Source organism: Acanthaster planci, linkage group LG06 (genome assembly GCF_054643075.1).
Source record: "Acanthaster planci isolate LZ-2023a linkage group LG06, COTS_SCS, whole genome shotgun sequence".
Taxonomy (NCBI): domain Eukaryota; kingdom Metazoa; phylum Echinodermata; class Asteroidea; order Valvatida; family Acanthasteridae; genus Acanthaster; species Acanthaster planci.
Genome location: NC_141782.1, coordinates 22,593,813 through 22,613,226, shown reverse-complemented (window position 1 = coordinate 22,613,226; position 19,414 = coordinate 22,593,813). Strand labels below are relative to the sequence as shown.

Here is a 19,414-nt window from a genome sequence, read left to right as displayed (position 1 = left end):
GCGTTTTCTAACACTCCCCTAGTAGAGAATGACTATGCGTTTTAACACTCCCATAGAGAATGACTATGCGTTTTTGTTATTGACTTTAAGTTATGTTTATAAAACTAGCTGCACAACTTAGGCCCAGGCCAGTACATGTAGTTGTTGCGGGCTGTTGAAGGCCTTCCAAAACTTGTGATTGAATCCACCGATCAGCTGAACATAGCCAGTATGTCGGTAAAACACCTTGAAGCAGGTAATATTGCAAGTTGCAGCTTCGCATGCCGTATTATGCCATCAGTGTTGTAGTCGAGACCTTTATGTCCGAGACTGAGACCAAGACATTCGAGACCGAGACCAGCTCTTTCAAGACCGAGACCAGAACTTCGAGACCAAGACTTTTGCAGTTCGAGACCGAAATGACCGAGACCTTGCACAACATATACAATATATAGGCCTACATGATGTAGTTCATTGATGGTAAACGTGGTGGACAATTGGCATCAGCAAAATTAAGTGCAAATTTTACATGTAAAGCACACATTCCAGCTTTGATTTCATTCTTTATCGTGAATACCATGTCGTACATGTTCCAAGCATACATCATACATGCGGAATTGCGTGCAGTTCGGAACTAGACTCATTTGGAGGTAAACTTGCGCTGCAAGCAGCACTGCTATATACATATGTGTGCTGTATGTACCGTACGATCCGGGTACGGGATTTTGCCGTGGCCGAGCATGAATTGTTGACGCACATTTTCTGCATTTCTGTCATGGTCTCGGCAGGTCTCTGGTGGGGGACCCGAGACCTCAGCATCCGAGACCAAGACCGAGACCAGCCCTCCCGAGACCGAGACTCTTGTAGGCTGAGACCAAGACAGAGACCGAGACCTCAAAAAAGGTCTCGAGACCTAGACCAGGTCTTAAGACCTTCAACACTGTCTACCACGGTTCTACAGCGGCGTAAGCAAAGGTGTGGTTAGGGCTGGGGGCGAGGGGGTTAGGGCCTAAATGTCTGTAGGCCTACTTCCGAAACTGGGTTATACAAACCTTATTTATATATGTAGATAGCCATGTAAACACAATTTGGCTGCTTTGATTGTGCCAACCAACCCTTCCGTCACAGTTAGGCCTATTTTGTGCAATCAAATTTCATATGCATGCCTTCTTGGTGAAGTTTAAATAGATGTCAGATAGCACGTGTAATTTTTCTTGCAACTGTGAATGGTGCACAAGAAGAAGATAAAAGCACTGGTGTCAGAGTTTGGAAATATGTGGATGATCTCACTCTTGGTGAAACCAGGTCATAAGAACATTCAAGTCAGATCCAGAATAGTCTAGAGTCTTTACGCAACTGGGCTGAGAACAATAAACTCAAACTGAACCCTTCAAAATGCCAGGCCATGCAGATCTACTTTGGCAAGAGACGTGTTCCCATGCTAGATCTAAAATGGCTCTGGTTGGAAAGGTAAAACTTCTTGGTAATATCATACAAGATGATCTGAAATGGAACATGGTCAATTAGACTCCATAATAACCAAATCTAGCAGGAAAATTATTTATGCTGAGAAAACTCAAAGAAGCCGGATTTAGTGCTCAAGAATTATTAACTGTTTATAAGGGGTACATTCGTCCTATTGTTGAGTATGCAGCTCCCTTATGGAATGGACTCGGAGACCTTACCCGGTGGCAGGTGTCACAGATTGAGAAAATCCAGAAAAGAGTTTACCGTTACATGCTCTCCCCTGATTATAAATCCTATGACAAGGCTGTGGCTACTCTGCAACTTGACACTCTTGAACATCACAGGGTGCTTATCTGCAGAAAATTGGCCAAAAAATCTAGCCGGTCTTCTGAATTCTCATGCTGGTACTCGACCCCCGAGTAGGGCTCTTCAATGACCTTGCATAAGCAAAACATCCTTGGAACATTTAAATGCAAGACTCAGCAGTTCAAAGGTAGTCCCTTGCCTGATTTAACAACTTTGCTCAATCAAAAATGATAAATGGGTATACACAAGGATATACGCTTAACGATTAATGTTTCTTTTACAAATCAAAGCCAATTAAGTGCATGCTTATAACCCCCTAGACAACATTCCGTTTTTCCATGTGAGTCCTCAGAAGTGTTTAATTTTCTTGGATTTTATTCATTTTTTTGTCGTGCCTATTTTATAATGGAGTGAATATTAAACCTCTCCCTTTTATCTCATTTTCACATTGTAATATTATTTTTGAGTTAATTACTTTTGGTTGTAAATGACATGCAATTTAGTTTCTAGCTGCAAGGTGTCATGTTTTTAAATAAACCATAAACCACAACCAGATGGGGAGGTTTATTCACCTTATATCCTCATTAAAATGGTGAAATTCGTGACCCTTTTTGCCCATCCACACTACAGAAAATCAGCAGCATGTACGTTCAATAACTATCAGCTGTGTGATAGCTTGACCCAATCGCAACACAGCTCCTATCTCTTCCTCTTGTTTTCCGGACCCCATCCAAATGAAAGCCCGGCTAAGATTGGTCATTGGAATGGAAGCAAATTGTGCAGCTTTTCATCTGTAAGAGTTTGTACATGGCTATCTGTCAGGTTTGTATAAACCTTACAGTTCTGGAAGTAAAATATCTGAGGGACACCCCGGGGTGCAAACATTTTTCACTTTGCGCCATTAGGCAAATGAAATTAGATTTATTGTTTCTTGTCTCACAAAATACCTTGTTTTTGCAGAATACATAGAGTGAATACATGCAGGCCTTCAGTTGGGTCTGTACCTTATTTGGTGCTAGGTGAAATAAAATGTTTTTCTAAAATTTAAAAATTTGGAAAGTGCATGGGTGGGCTATAGTTATTTATCACATGTATTTACTTACAGGTCAACCTCTACCTCCCCTCAAAGATGGATCCATTCGTCTCTTCAGCATGAAATACTGCCCGTTTGCACAGCGCTCTCGCTTGGTTCTTAAAATCAAAGGAATCGAGTAAGATACTGATCCACATTTAGATATGCAATAAGTTTTTTTCCAAGAATCACACATCACATACCAAATGGTCTTTAGGGTCTTTTCATTTCTATGTTCCGTGTGTTTTTATGCAGTAAATTAAAAATTGTGTTTGGATCAAATGAAAAAATAGCCATGAAAAATGGCTCGCAATCAAATTATTTGATAGAGAGTGTGTAGGCCTTATCACTAACACATTATGGGTGATTTTGCACAATGGTAGAAAGGTATTGTGGGAAGGAAAAGGGAGCAAACATTGACCCTCTTTCCTTCCCACGTCACAGTGCCTTTCGGCTATTGTGCAAAATCACCCATGTGGTATTGCAATTAGGATTACATTTCTAATGAATTTCAGGAGTTCAGCATTCAGGATTTAAAAATGCAGGTGTACAGTTATACTCGAAAGTGCACACGATTGATCTTGTTCAGAATTCCATTTGTTGAAAAGTTTCATATTTTCAGCTTTGAGGAGATTAACTGCAACCTGACGAAAAAGCCAGAATTCCTCCTTGAACGAAATCCTGATGGGAAAGTGCCTGTCTACGAACACAATGGCGAAGTTCTGATTGAATCCACCGTCATCTGTGACTACCTAGATGAGATTTATCCTGATCCACCTCTCTACCCCAAAGATCCATTGCAGAAGGCTAAAGATAAAATTGTCGTGGCAGCTTATGGATCAAAGGTTACCGTATTTTCATTTCAATGTCTCCTCAATATTCCTCTTTTATATCTCATAAATTTTTCTCCTGTCTTAAATAACATCCTGCTGAAGTAATTTCTTCAATCTGTTAATGAGGTAGTTGGGTATTCCAACAGCGCATGCCGAAAATGAAAAGCATATGATGTCATTCAGACATGCGTGCAAATCTGGGAGGTCTGCCCTGTTAGCGCAGTTCTCTGCAGACTCATACATATGCCTTGTTCCTGAATAACTTTGCTTTATTGCAATACCGATCTGCTTCTGCTTCAGTAATGCAGCAGTCTCCGTCATGGGATATACAGAACCAGTCCAGTTAGGTGAATCATTACATAATATCAAGTGGTCGGCTGGAGGACCATCAGGATATCTTTCTTGGAATAATTTTTGCACTATCTTTAAATGTCACCGCCAATACTCTTCTCTCTATACCCAACTGAACCATCTCAGACAATGACGGTAATGTTATGAGCAAACTACTGCACAGGCTTTTTGTAGGCCTAAAACCTATGCAAAGGAAATCATTGCAATCATCAAGATACTTAATGATTCACCTGATTGCATTGTGAACACATCTGGCCTATTTATTACAAACATTTCCTAAGAGAGAGGGAGAATTGAATAGGGTTTATGCTTGCATTTCAAGTGAAACTTGGTCCCACACCTACTTTGTCCCCCCCCCATTACTAAGTGTGAATAAATTTAACATATTATTGGAAAGAGGGAATCTGTGGCTATAAGGGGCTACTATACTAGGCATTTTGGTGTAAAACTAACACAATCTCCACAAAGAAGGTTTGTTGCATTTTTGATACACTCTGTAAAAGTTGCAGTTAGGGAGAATTCCAGTCCAGGCTCAGACTTGAGTCCATTTTGGGGTGGTCTTGGGACTCGGTTCAGAGTCGGGCTGTTTGGGACTTATAACTTGGATCTGACTCAGTCTGTTTTGGACTCAGACTAGGATTGGACTTGACAATTCAGACTCAAACTTCAGCTAGACTTGGGCTTTGCTCAGACTTAGATTAGAGGGACTCAACTACATCACTGCATATATAGTTGTAGATGCATGATAGCTGGCTCAATTATCATTCAGGAACAAGTAATACATGGCTCGATGCAGTAAATGTGAAATCTTAATTTATTACACCAGGAGACTTTTTGAACCTCATTAGTTACTCTTGTATGTCGATTGTGATTGTCTGAATCTTGTCATTCAATCTTCAGGTTATCCCAGCCTTTTATAAGTGCTTACGGTCTGGTGCAGAAGACGATGAAGCAAATCTCATTGCTGGCTTGACGTTGTATGATGCAGAACTAAAGAAAAGAGGAACCCCATTCTTTGGTGGTAAGACTCTCGGAAGCCCAAGGATAGATTGTATAGTACTTGTACTCGCCCATTCAACTGAAGGAATGGCCTTGAAATTTCTGGAAAAGTTGTAAGAGTCAAAAATATCTTTTCAAAAATCCAGTTTTTATCTTCTCCCACACTCCACTGGACCCTCAAATAATGTAATGCCAGTAGTTTAGCCTAGCAGCACAGGCAAGACAGTGAATCTGTGTAAGTTGGACTTCAGTTGATGAAACTTTAACATTGAACCTAGTTGGGGAGAGGGGGAATATTGAATATGTGTGTGTTTGTTTTTCATGTGTATGATGTAATTACAGATTATCTTACAAATGTTGGGGTGAAATCCAAAAACAGTCATGAAATAGTTGTAATTTGAATTATGTTAAATCTCTGAGCATATCTACCACTCAGCTTCAATGTCATGCCAGCACATTCATGTATTATATCCCTGTGTACTAGAATGTGGGTCATATTGATGCATATATTACCATAAATTGCAATCAAAACACAAGTACTATTTCCATTTCCTAAGGCTGTTTTGCCATCAAAACACAAGTACTATTTCCATTTTCTAAGGCTGTTTTTGTAACCATCATAGTAAATCTTCTCAGTGATGCATTATCTTTTGCAGGTGGAAACAGTGAGATTACCCTTCTCACTTTTGATCAAATGTAACTCTTTGTGTAATCGTTGTGAACTTAAATACAAATTTGCATACTGAAGTTTAAGCTTTAAGCTCAAGTAAAAATTACAATTTATAATCACGCATGCTAGAAAAATATACAGTGAAATTCTCATGGAGTAGGGCTTGGCATGCAGATACCAAGCTGTACACCCAAATAAATTAACATTAAACCCTTCATAATATATTATAAATCAAGTCAGTTCTTTGATTTTTTTTGCATTAAACTACGTACAGGTCAACAGCCCAGCATGGTTGACTACGTCACTTGGCCTTGGAATGAGCGTTTAATGGTCTTTGACAAGCTCATGAACACCCTGAAAGCCAAGCTACCAGACCTTGACGCTTACTTCCAGCGGATGTTAACCACACCAATGATTCAGGCTTTCAACGACAGAGAGTACTACAAGACATTCTATGAGGGCTATGCCCATGGGGATCCTCAGTATGACTTCTAACTGATTGGAGAAGCACTGAATTTCCACTTGAAAATGCTGTTAAGGTTTCCAAGCTGTAAACTTTGTCTTTGTCTTCATGAGCTGGTTTTGTAGATTTTAAATCATGTCATATTATTGATTGTAGGATTAAAAACAAGAGGTTTCACATGGTGCACAGATTTTCTTTTCAGTACAAAAAAGACAAAACCAGTAATTTTTGCATTTGCAAGTTTACAAGTGCTAAAGGTTAGGTGTTTGCGACTCTACTAAGCCAGTACAATATTGCCTGCTTATTCAAGGAACAAGGTTCTTGTCTCATCTGCAAGAGGTAATTAACTCAGTAGGTCTCACCCAGTTGATTAAGTAAACTGGTCATTAAGTAATTCCTAACCCTCTTGGACTATCATTAATAACACAATCTATTGAGTAGCAAATCCAGTCAGCTTTGGTTACCATGCAAACGAAACTCTCCAAACCCAAAATATTGTATTCATTTATGCAACACCAGAGAGTCGATTTTCTCACATATGGAGACACTTCTACATCTTGTGTCATGGTCTGCACTCATGAATGATAGTGATCCAACATCATCATTCACTGTATGACCCTTGATGCTTGTAGATTCTGTTTCCTTTGCCGTCAGTGCTTTGCATTCAACTTAGTTTACTTCCAGTCAGTCAAGGCCAGTACACTATGGAGTTAAAATTCACCACCACAAAAACACACCTCGCCATGTTTTCCCTTGAATCTGGAGTAGCTTGACATCGTATATGAGTAATTCTCTATTAATTTATTCATTTAAACACTTCAGTACTAGTTTATCTGCTCATTTTTCTGAAATATAATAGACTGGAAGTGAATTATTTGTTTTATTTTTTTGTATTAGTTCATCTAAATTGTTAAATCTTGTGAGTTTGACCTGATACCTACCTCACTTGTTAAAGATTGTATTGATGTTATTGTTCCGTATGTCACTAAGATTGTCAACAAATTGTTTTGCTCAGGTGTGTTTCCCAAATGCCTTAAAGTTTCTTACATTCGTCCTCTTTTGAAGAAGGCAAGCTTGGATAAGGAGATTTTGAAAAATTACAGACCGATCTCCAACTTAAAGTTTTTGGGCAAAACATTAGAATGTATAGTTTCCTCTAGGTTGACAGCTCTCTTGCATTGCCACAACCTGTTAAATACATTTCAATCTGCTTATAGGCCAAATCATAGCACCGAAACGGCCCTGTTGTGAGTTCACAATGATATTTTACAAGCCCTGGATCAACAAAACATTACAGCAGTTATCCTCCTTGACTTGAATGCAGCTTTCAATAGACCATACCATACTTCTTTCCAGATTGCATGACATCGTTGGTCTGAGAGGTCAGGCTCTTCAGTGGTTTAGCTATTACCTGGAGCTCAGACCACAATATGTATGTGTAGGCAATGCCACATCTAACCCTGTCCATCTTGAGTTTTCTGTTCCCCAGGGCTCTGTTCTAGGCCCTCAGCTTTTCACTCTTTACACATATCCTCTGAAACATGTAATCTCATGTCATAATCTACAGTACCACATGTATGCTGATGACACTCAACTGTATTTAACCTTCAAACCTCCTCAACAGGTGGCGGCTATTGAACTCAGAAGAATGGAGTCCTGTGTGTCCAATATTCATCAATGGATGCGGAACAACTTCCTTAAACTTAATGATGACAAGACAAAATTTATGATCATTGGATCCCCACAACACCTAACAAAAGTCAACATTCCTTCTATTTCCATAGAAGATTCTAATATCTGTCCAGTCACTCAGACTCGTAATCTTGGTGTCATCTTTGATTCCCACGTCATTCAAAAGTCACATTTCTCAAACTGTTTGCTCAGCTTCATTCCATATTCGCAATATTGGAAGGATTAGGAAGTATCTTACCCGCAACTCCACTGAACAAATCATCCATTCTTGTCACATCCCGTCTTTACATGGGAAATTCACGTCTCTTTGGCCTTCCATGGGAACAGCTGAATTGACTCCAGCGTACCCAGAACACAGCTGCGCGTCTCTTCACATTAACCAGAAAGTCTGCTCACATCACACCCATTCTGAAAGATCTTCACTGGTTACCAGTCTTGTACAGGATAATCTACCAGCTTCTATTAATTGTCTATAAGGCTCTTAATAGCAAAGCCCCTTCTTACATCATGGATCTCCTCACACCTTACAAACAATCTCACATGCTTCAATCATGTCACAAATATCCACTTTCAGAACCCAGGTCACATAACTCATGGGGGGGATAAATCATTTTCAGTAGCAGCTGCTCGCCTATGGAACCAACTACCATTACATATTCGAAGTTCTGACTCCATTCATTCAAGACATCCCTGAAAACCCATCTCATGGCTCAGGCATTAAATTATTGTTTCATTAAATCTTTTTTGTTTATGTAAGACTAATTCTAGTATATGTTCGGTATTTGCATTTTTTTCTGCATATTTAGTATGTGTTGTTATGTTTCTCTGTATCTAGTGCTTTTCATTGGGTGGATATGTGCGCTTTACAAAGTTGTATTTCTATTATTATTATTATTTTTTTTTGAAAGTTTCTTCTTTCTTCTTCATCATTTGCATTTTTATGTTATTTAATCTTGGTAACTTTTCCAGTGTTAATTTTTTTCTGTGTCTGTTTTAATTTTGGATTGGCATGCACTCAAATAAGCGTGTTAAACAGACCACTGTTATTTTGCCTACAATATGCATGGGTAGCAAGGGGTGGGAAAAAAATCATCCTTTCATTGGTTTTCGATTTTACCTCAAATTTGTTCAAAATGCACATTTAATTGTCTCATTAATTTGAAATGAGGTTACTTTTTGTACTGACCGTCAGCCAAAGTTTTAGCAGCCACTGTAGGAAAACACGACTGGGATGTAAAAACAGCATACTTGTATTAATTCTGGCTAGCTTAGATTAGTTTGTTTCTTTTTTGCTAAGTTAGTTTATGCAAGACTTTCATGCTATACAGTACAGTAGAGTTTACAGTTAACAATTTAATGTATAGTTACCCATAGATTATTAATTTTTATGTTCCTATTATCCCTGGGTTATTTGTTTCTTCAGGTTATGAATTTTTAATATGAAGATTTTGTAATCTTATCTGGATTTATTGAATTCACATTCACAAGCAAAAATCTATCTAATAAACTCTATTTTTAGACTTTTTGGAGGAGTACTATTTTTCAAATATATTGGAGGTTGTTCTAGAAGTACTTGAATGGTGTTGCCGCCGTATCTTTGAAGTTGAACTCAGTACTGTTTGCATTAAATTTGAAAGGAGCTCATTGTGAGAAAAATGCAGCTGGTCATCAGCTTCTGTGATCCTTTCATCTTGCCTTTTGTCCTGGCCTCCGTTGCACTGTACGTGTACATGAACTTAGTCGAGCTTGCACAGTCTTCAACGAGGCCAGGAAAGTTAGTGAAGATGAAAGGTTTACCAAATCATGATTTCCATGTCATCAAGTTTTCTGCTTGGCACCATTAGTTAATTCCAATGAAAAACTGCATGAAATTTGGTTCTCGTGCTGGCATCATCTGGACGAAAATATGGCTCAGGTCTGTTTTCAGGAATAATTACCTTTGGCTGGTCATTGAATTCTGCAGCATTCAGCCTTGCCTTGATTTAATACCACCAATCCCCCAGCGTGACAATGGCAAGGATAATTTGCGAGGGGGGTGGGAACTGGCCAAGGTGGACTTTTGCCAGGTTTTATTCTTTCTGGGGAGCACACGAGCACATCGAGCCTAGACGAGAGCAAGGGTCTACTGGCCCCACCCCAACAGTACAGAAACTGCTCCCATGGTACACTACCCCCCCCCAAAGGTTTCATTTGATGTGTGTCTCAAACTGCCATGGAAGGAGCGTGTTTCCTTTTCAAATTTTTCATTTTTTTTTAATCAGTTATTATTTTGTTAATTTAGGCTTGTCTAAAACTTGTTTGTGAAGGGCCATGCCACAGACACACGTTGAGGGCGCCCCTTCTTTTCAGCTTTCCCAGCTAGCTAAAGCCGAAGATAGCAGAACTAGAACTTAAGTGGGCGCATGACGTAGAGCTAGCTACAAATTCAGTTCAGTCTGGAAAGATGATCAGTCGTCGTCGTTAGGCCCAAGAAAACGACTTTCCCCGTCTTTGTTCCTAATCGGGTGCGTTGACTCCTGAAAATTGGGCTGAGACAGCCTGTGGGCCGAATCATTCGGGGCGCTAATTAAGTGAGCCCAGGGGTCCCCCTTTACACGTTCGTTAAGAGAGAATTACACATTTTTAAAATCTAGGATGGTACAAAATCGTTCGAAAACGGACATAAGCCCAGAAACCGATTTTCCCCGTCTTTGTTCCTAATCGGGTGCGTTGACTCCTGAAATCAATATTATAGAGCAATTTCAATTTTTGCGTTTTCGTGTTTCACACTTTCTAAATAGTTTCCGGCACTTTTTTATATTTCTGCCATTAAATTCCATGCTTCTTTAGAAATCACCGAGTTTATGTGCCTCCAACTTCCTTAATTTAGAAGAGAATTGATAGTATACAAATTGCGAATCTGTTCGCGAAGGCATTATCTAGATCTCGGGGTCCATCATTCAAGTTGTCTCAGTGTACTAGCGCCCTCATCCATTTTGCATGAAGGCTCAGTGGTTTTTTATACACATTCCGTCTGTGTTTCCTGTTGGTGAAAAGAAAGCTCAGTTGTTCACGTTGTTTCATAGCTAAGATTCCAGCGAAGGATTGATTTAAACATTGCTTTTTTTCTGTGGTTTGTTTGTGGACGTTTATGGGCTCTCGTTGCTATGCCGTAATTGGCCTCCGTATAATTTCTAGCCGGTTACCGTATACCGGTTACGTACGTACGTGTGAAGGGTCCGGTTGCTCAGCGCTTGCAATGAAACATTGTATAGCGCTGCGGCGCTATACAATCTTTGCTTGCAACCGTAAAAATAGCGTCCAGACGAAAATCAGGCCAGCCGAAATTCCGGCCCAAATTTCGTGCAAATTTCAGCCTGGTTAGGCCTACTCATATTAAATCGTAGCGCTACTGTACCATTGTTAATGCAGACTTCACCTGCTATGCCTGGAGGCTATTCATAGGAAGTCATGCAATTTTGGGGACGTTTTTTGACTATCTGCACCAAGAAAAGTCGGAGGGCACGGAGGGTAATGTCTGCTGTCTTATCATCCCAGATCACTAGGCCCAGCATTGCATATGCAGCTTGTGCGGACATTACAAGACCAAGAGTTGTCTCCAAGACCCACCTGAAATCTGGTGGGTAGGCCTCCACCGCACTTAAGGGACATTTGGTTTTGGTTAAGCAAGCCGGGACCAAGTTTGGGCACCTTATCTCTCTCCTAATAACATCCAAACATTTTGGGTCCCCAGAAATTGCAGGAAGTCAGTGAAAACATGGTAAATGACGAGTGTCTGTCCCCCAAGGGATCACAAACCTGCCTTGCCGGCTGGCCAAATAGTCATGGAAAGAGTTCCAGACACGGACACCAAACCTTATGAGACTGGTCTGAAGAATTTGTTTCTCAATTCTAGGCATATTAATTGATTATTCTGATTGCTAATGAACCACTGCAGAGGAAAACAAGTCATGTCTGTAAATGGAACCCTGTCTTCTGTCACTTGTGTCTTGGCATTTATACATAATACAAATTTGTAGCCGTCACCATGATGTTTTCTTGAATGGGGGGAGCATGAAGCAGCCAGAACTAGCCTGAGAACCTACAATTTGTACAAATCTCATTTTTAAACATATGACAGTACTCAGACTACCTTAAAGCTATAAGTTGGGACATATTGCTTTTTCTAGGGGTAGCCGGGTATCAGAAGTAAGGTAGTCATCATAGCCATGGTAGGTGTGTTAAAGTACTCAGTAGCAGCAACTGAGTGTAGCATACATGTAGCAAGGGCTCAATTCTGAGGTGTTTTCAACCGAATAGGTGATTTTTATCAATTTCCTCTTGTTTGATTTTGGTCAGTGACTTTTGCTCACGAGCATGTAATACATGCATGTGCCTTTACGCCAGCATTTGTTCACGTCACTTCATCCTGTGCACAAACTATGAGACTTGTCTGAAAAAGTTTAATGTTTTTCAAGTAAATACTTCATTATTTTCACTGCTAAATTTGACGTTTTAGGACATTATTGCTTTGTGATGGTTAATACATGTACATGTATAGGTGTATGTGGGTACTTGTAACTGAAAGGAATCATTATTGGTGTAAGTATATTGAATTCTCTCCAATTATGGAACCATACGTTTGTAATCAAAGTTTCGGAAGGAAATTAATGTCATGTTGGTTTTTAGTGGTTGAACATTGGACATGAGGAAAACTTCCCTTTCTGACTGCATGCTGGGAAAAAGTGCTTTTCCGAAATAATATGATAGTATAAATACCATAAGTATTTGAATCTCATGAAAAATAGGTCACTGTGCTTAAAGAGAAATTTACTAAAAACATTTGAAGAAGGCAATGTAAGGTTGGGTTCTTACACTGACGACAAAGTATTCCACAGTACTAATGAAAAATGTTTTCTCCTAGTTAGCCCCACTAGTGTGGCACAGATCACTATAAATCAGGAGTGATCCGTGCCACACTAGTGGGGCTATCTCCTAGTAAACTCACATAATCACGTCATGCTTTGTTTACATGTACATTTCCCTATGGTGTCCCATCTCATTACCATAGGAAAGCCCATATGTAAACAAAGCTTAACATCATTATGTTATAGGCTATATATATATGGTAACATCTACATTAAGTGTCGCTCTTTGAAAGTTTAATTTTCTTGCATCCATGGGCAAGATTGAAATGAGATTTTTGAGATTATTTGAGAGTTTCATGTCTTGAGCAAAGTAATTTAGATAACGGCTGTTACTCTCATTTGAACCATATTTCTGAGGTTACAGGTTAGAATTTGTCAATTTTTTATTCAAATGGCTCTTGCTTTATGTAGGTGACCCTCTGCCTGATTTGAGAGATGGTGTCCCATGGCTATTTAGCATGCGGTTCTCTCCATTTGCCCACTCGGTACGCTTGGTTCTTATGACAAAAGGAATCAGGTAAGGGAAGTACATGTAAGTATGTACCGGGACATCTTCATGGCAGAGCAGAGGGTACTATGTCATGCTGCTTCAAAATGATAAAAAAAAACTGGGGAAAAGCATAAAATCTTCTAGCATGAAAGTTTCTTGCTGTATTGAGGATGCCTTTGGTCATAACAGATGTTAAGACAAGCCAAAAAATTGTGAGATTTTGTAATGGACTTGTCCTTGGCATATAAATTTCTCAGATGAATAAGAAATTAAATCATAGATTCATATTGATGTTATTATTGGTGTATTGTTTCTTTTGAGAATTCAGCAACAATATGAAGTCTTCATCTTCTCATTCCTCAAATCCTTTATTTGACATTTAAGATAGACAGTTCCCATCCATTGTTCGTCATCTTGTCATTCCTCAAATCCTTTATTTGACATTTAAGATGGACAGTTCCCACCCATTACTCTTCATCTTCTCATTCCTCAAATCCTTTATTTGGCATTTAAGATGGACAGTTCCCACCCATTACTCTTCATCTTCTCATTCCTCAAATCCTTTATTTGACATTTAAGATAGACAGTTCCCATCCATTGTTCTTCATCTTCTCATTCCTCAAATCCTTTATTTGACATTTAAGATGGACAGTTCCCACCCATTACGCATCATCTTCTCATTCCTCAAATCCTTTATTTGGCATTTAAGATGGACAGTTCCCACCCATTACTCTTCATCTTCTCATTCCTCAAATCCTTTATTTGACATTTAAGATAGACAGTTCCCATCCATTGTTCTTCATCTTCTCATTCCTCAAATCCTTTATTTGGCATTTAAGATGGACAGTTCCCACCCATTACTCTTCATCTTCTCATTCCTCAAATCCTTTATTTGGCATTTAAGATGGACAGTTCCCACCCATTACTCTTCATCTTCTCATTCCTCAAATCCTTTATTTGACATTTAAGATGGACAGTTCCCACCCATTACTCTTCATCTTCTCATTACTGAAATCCTTTATTTGACATTTAAGATGGACAGTTCCCACCCATTGCTCTTCATCTTCTCATTCCTCAAATCCTTTATTTGGCATTTAAGATGGACAGTTCCCACCCATTACTCTTCATCTTCTCATTCCTCAAATCCTTTATTTGACATTTAAGATGGACAGTTCCCACCCATTACTCTTCATCTTCTCATTCCTCAAATCCTTTATTTGACATTTAAGATAGACAGTTCCCATCCATTGTTCTTCATCTTCTCATTCCTCAAATCCTTTATTTGACATTTAAGATAGACAGTTCCCACCCATTACTCTTCATCTTCTCATTCCTCAAATCCTTTATTTGACATTTAAGATGGACAGTTCCCACCCATTACTCTTCATTTTTCTCATTATTCAAATCCTTTATTTGACATTTAAGATGGACAGTTCCCATCCATTGTTCGTCATCTTCTCATTCTTCAAATCCTTTATTTGACATTTAAGATGGACAGTTCCCACCCATTGCTCTTTACACTGGCAAAATTGATATTTCTTCGAGATGTAGGCCTACATGTACTTTGCATCAGGGAGATGTTAATTTGCAATTACAGGTTTTGCCCTTACACCGACATTATGTTCATGATGTATGCTCAGTGTTTGTCCTTGAGCATGTGAAGAAAATCTTCCCCATGACCTCCTGCTTACTACTGTAGGTGTCTGAAGTCCATGTACTCGACTACCCAGTTTGTCCTTGATATTTATTTTTTAGAACTCCCTGCAGTACATTTACATGTAGTACAAAATGTTACATATTTTTGTGAAATGCAATATTCATATCTTTGACAGCTATGATGAAATCTACTGTGACTTGAGGAGAAAACCAGAGTTCCTTCTGGAACGCAATCACATTGGAAAAATTCCTGTCCTGGAAGTCAATGGAAAGATAATTATTGAATCAGTTGTCATCTGTGAGCTGTTGGAGGAATTGTATCCAGATCCACCTCTTTATCCAAAGGATCCCTTTGAAAAGGCCCAACAGAGGATTGTCCTCGAAATATACAGAGCAAAGGTAGGTTACATTTTACCGCAAGAAAAAGTTGTTGATAGGTTTTTGCTAGTGTTCACTGGACTTAGTTTAAACCGTTTCATTGATCCCTTGCAACTTCTGTCATTATCAAGGTGTGCCAACCAATGGAATATGCTTTACGCTCATTCACAAAGGACAATAAAGATGTTGACACAGTTATGGATGGCCTTAAAATAATCGAGAGAAGACTTATGAAACGAGAAACTCCATTTTTTGGTGGTAAGTAAAAAATTATATTGCACCTTGTCCACTTTAATAAACCTTAATTTTCCATTGTGTAGACTTGCTTTCAGTCACAGGTTTTCAAGGCCTTGATTCCAGAAGGAAAAATCCTGGTTTAAGAATGAAAGTTTTGTTCTTTATCTTTGTGCAGAAGCTAGAGGTTTGACTATTTAGATGCAATGTATGTTATCATCAAATTGGTGTTCAATTTGCAAGGATACACTTCTGAATGTTGAGCTGGCTAATTTACATAAATTTATCAAAAACTAGTTTGCACCAACATCTTGCACTGCGCTAACTTTATGACATAGTCACACCAGGTGTTCGGACAGAATTTAACGTAGATTCAGATAGACACAGATCATGCATAGTTATCTCTATTATCAAAGTTTTGCTGTGTCAAAAGTTGAGTTTATAATTGTGACATGTCATGCTGGTAACTAAAGCTATCCTCACCGACACATTATTTTACTCAGTACCAACCAAAACCACAATTTTTTTTTCAGTTGATGCCTTAGCTTCTCATCCAGTGTATTCATAGCTTTATGTGATTGTATCTTATCTTGGTACAGGACCCAAACCTGGAATGGTGGACCTCATTATGTGGCCATTCAACGAGGGTCTCATAATCCTGGATCCAGAGTATGAGATGGTTAGAGCCCGAATGCCTAACTTGTTTAACTACTTCCAGCATATGATGACCATACCTGCCATCCAAGCTACTACTCTACCCCGGGAACTCCACGTCCAATTCCTACTTGGGCTGCTGACCAAGAAATTTCAATATGACTTTCCTGAAATTACCCTTTAATAACAGACCTAAAATATTTTGGCGGAATCCTCCCCTGGACTCACCAACGTTGCCGTCCACCTGGGGTAGGCGACTTCCTTCGGGCGAACCTGGGAAGGGGACGTACCCTGAGTAGGGCCTTGGCCGTCCTACGAGCGGTCTAATAAGAAGGCCGGGGGAGTAGACTCGTTATGGGGCAGTCTACCACCAGGCACCAGGGCACACTCTCACGCGCTCACACGCACACCACACACGAACAAGGGGGTCGGGTACAAATAACCAACGGAGCAAGCCAATACATTTCGGGACAGACCAATGTATTTATTTATTAGACACGTAGGTGCTCCCTAATCAGGTGTCTTTTCTGCTTCTGGGTAGCGGACAACTCAACAATAACTAACAGGGCAGATTCCTCCTTCTTGCCTCTACTTAAGGGTTCAACTTACCCTGGTACACGGCTCGGCTCAGCTTCACGCGGTGCAAACCCAGTCACCAGAGCACGAACGCGGAGGATGGGCACAAGAAGACGGAAAGTGCAGCGCAGCGTCAGCAAGCGTGCTGCCCGAAAGAGCACTGGGATGGAAGAGGCAGACCGCATGCAAGTCACGCGCTTATATACCCGCGCCGGGTACCAATGCTCTTCGCAATTTGTGCGCAACACGGCGAGCTTGAGCACGTGCACCAGCGTCCATAAACTTGTCTAATGCGTAAAACTGTCCAATAATTAACTGTTCCGCTACAATATAATGATCGCACATTTATTTCTAAGGATGGATTTGCGTTGGGGACATGCTAATTTAATTTTGTTTGTTTTTTGCCCTGCCCTACAGTGTTACAATACCCATAGGGCAGGGCCAAAAAACATCCAAAAGTAGATCTCACATTTTGTTTACATGTGTGCTTTCCTATGGGGACTCGATGGGTAACATCCCACTTTACTGCTAGGAAAGCAAAACACGTACCATGTATGTAAACAAAACGTGATGTCATTATGTTACAGGTCTGTTTCTAACTTAATGAACTGCTCAAAACGGGGATGGATCCAAGTTTGGTTCTGGAGCTGCAGGCATCTGTTATTCCATTTTGTTATATTTTATTTTCCTCCTTTGGTAGCCCAAGAAGTAAGGTGTAATCCTCACTCCCGGGGGGGGGATGTTTTCTTGACTAACGCTGCTCTATATCTGAAATATGCTTATGTGCATTCATGTTGAACCTTAGTATGACAGTTTGAAGCATGAATTATGACATGTATGTTAAGAAGAAATTTTGTGCCAAAATGACCTGTGGAAGCTGTAGCTGATGAAATCTGAATTCTTCCGGTCAGAAAATTGTTCTGCCACATAAAGCAGCTCAGGTAATGGTAGTTAATGCAAGTTTATTTATTACTGAGCTCAAAAGTCTAACGTTACATGTATCAATTATTTCACACTGCAGCTTCAACTCCTTCTGTAATCAGTACATTGTGACAAAATATATCCGAGGGAGGCAGGTTTTTTCAAAACCTCACAGGGTTCTAGCCAGATAAGTTAAAGTAATACATAAAATTATGACTGACTGCACATTTTTTGCAGCTGTTAATTTTTGTGCTGTACTAAATGCACTTGTTGCTTTGCCAGCCACTAAAATGAAATTTTGTATGCTACCGGTACATGTATTTGTATGTAGCATTTGTTGATAGTAGTAACTAATCATTAGAGCCCTGCCTCAGCTATGGTTCTGAGATAGACCATAACAAGGGATTTATAACCCTCACCACTCTCTTTTCTGAAGGCAAAATTTATTTCATGAATCGGATGCTGCATTAAGATATGTCAAAAGTTCACATTTTACCGCCGAGAAAAAGTGATTTCTTATTCTCTGTACTTTAACCCCTTTCACTATTTACAAAACGAGTAAAAATTCCATATGTGCACATCTAGTGCTAAACAACATATGCTTTATGTGACCCATGCAAGCAGCTAGAAATTCCCAGAGCTACTTAGGAATTACAAGCCTTGGGTCTTGTGTATGAATTGTCAGTGGTCCCGCTTATGTAATATACATACTCTTGAGGATGCATGCCAGATGAAATGAAATAAACTTAATGTGTCCAAGTTGGAATGCATATAAAAATTCACATATCGATGAAAATATCCTGAAGATTCATTTTGTAGGACTCAAGCTGTCACATATGCCATCTTTTGGCTAACTTCAGCAAATCTTGAATGCATGCTTTTCTTTTTCCAGAAAATTGTTTACCTTCAGTGAGTTCAGATGTGATTTCCTCAGAAATTTAGAATTACTCTTCTATACTTCAGGCCAGATAAATCATTTCTTAAAGTGTCTTGAAAGTATTCTATTGTATCCTTGGCAACGTTGAAAACATTAGGAATTTTTCCTGACTTCATGATTTTTAATTAAGATTTTCCTGACTGCAGGATTTTTCAAACAATCTCTTGCAAAGTTTTGAAAAACCCATGTTTGCTGTTAAGGTGCTTTTACATTGATATAGAGCACAAAAATTAGGAAAACACTGCTGATGATTTTTTGGTGGATATGTCATTTTTCTCCAATCTCAACCCTGATACCTGTATCTCTGACATGTTCCTTTTGCAGTCTTGTCAGATATTGTCCCATAGGGTCTTTTGGGGGAGGGGAAAGGAAGAATTATGTGTATCATATATTTGTTCTCATTATTTGAACAAATTACAATATCTTATAAGAATTTAGTGCCTCTTTTGATTGATTGACAGCTAAAAAAGGGAAAGAATTTGTTGAAATAAATGGAGACTTGCTTTAAATTGTAGTGTGTTATTGGTACAGTTGCTTTCATTTGAAATGACAGCAGAAACTTGTATGTATAAAACAAGTGCAGTAATGAAGTAAATTCCGTATTGGAAATTAATTTGGCTTTTTGGAAAACAAATGTTTTTCTTTTTACAAAGAATGGAAAATTTGTAACCTTTTAACGTCATTGCCATTGAATCTCAAGAGAAAAACTTCTGGCTTGACTAAAGTGACCTTGAACCTTGAGGCCAGGAGTTTAACAAAGATGAAAATTTATTGGGTTTTTGTATAACCCTGGAGGAAGGAGTCTCCATGGTACAACCCCACTATTTTG

At 39.2% G+C, this 19,414-nt stretch overlaps 2 protein-coding genes across 8 annotated transcripts; both read left to right on the top strand.

The window, feature by feature from the left end:
- Positions 1 to 9,492, top strand: LOC110980113 (pyrimidodiazepine synthase-like). The gene is made up of 5 exons (XM_022236462.2): positions 1 to 235; positions 2,858 to 2,963; positions 3,447 to 3,669; positions 4,909 to 5,029; positions 5,952 to 9,492. Exons 1-5 carry the CDS (start codon positions 211 to 213, stop codon positions 6,170 to 6,172), a joined length of 696 nt encoding a protein of 231 aa, XP_022092154.1. The 5' UTR covers positions 1 to 210; the 3' UTR covers positions 6,173 to 9,492.
- A 1,331-nt stretch (positions 9,493 to 10,823) lies between these two features.
- LOC110980055 (pyrimidodiazepine synthase-like) lies at positions 10,824 to 19,094 on the top strand. 7 transcript variants are annotated; one of them, XM_087138430.1, is made up of 5 exons: positions 10,824 to 11,035; positions 13,151 to 13,256; positions 15,062 to 15,284; positions 15,395 to 15,521; positions 16,097 to 19,094. In XM_087138430.1, the coding sequence occupies exons 1-5, from the start codon at positions 10,963 to 10,965 to the stop codon at positions 16,333 to 16,335; spliced, it is 768 nt and encodes a 255-aa protein (XP_086994556.1). In that variant the 5' UTR covers positions 10,824 to 10,962; the 3' UTR covers positions 16,336 to 19,094. The 7 variants fall into 7 exon arrangements, with proteins under 7 accessions (XP_086994556.1, XP_086994561.1, XP_086994560.1 ...); XM_087138435.1 differs by having other exon boundaries at positions 10,830 to 10,944; XM_087138434.1 differs by having other exon boundaries at positions 10,830 to 11,031.
- The last annotated feature ends 320 nt before the right edge of the window (positions 19,095 to 19,414 follow it).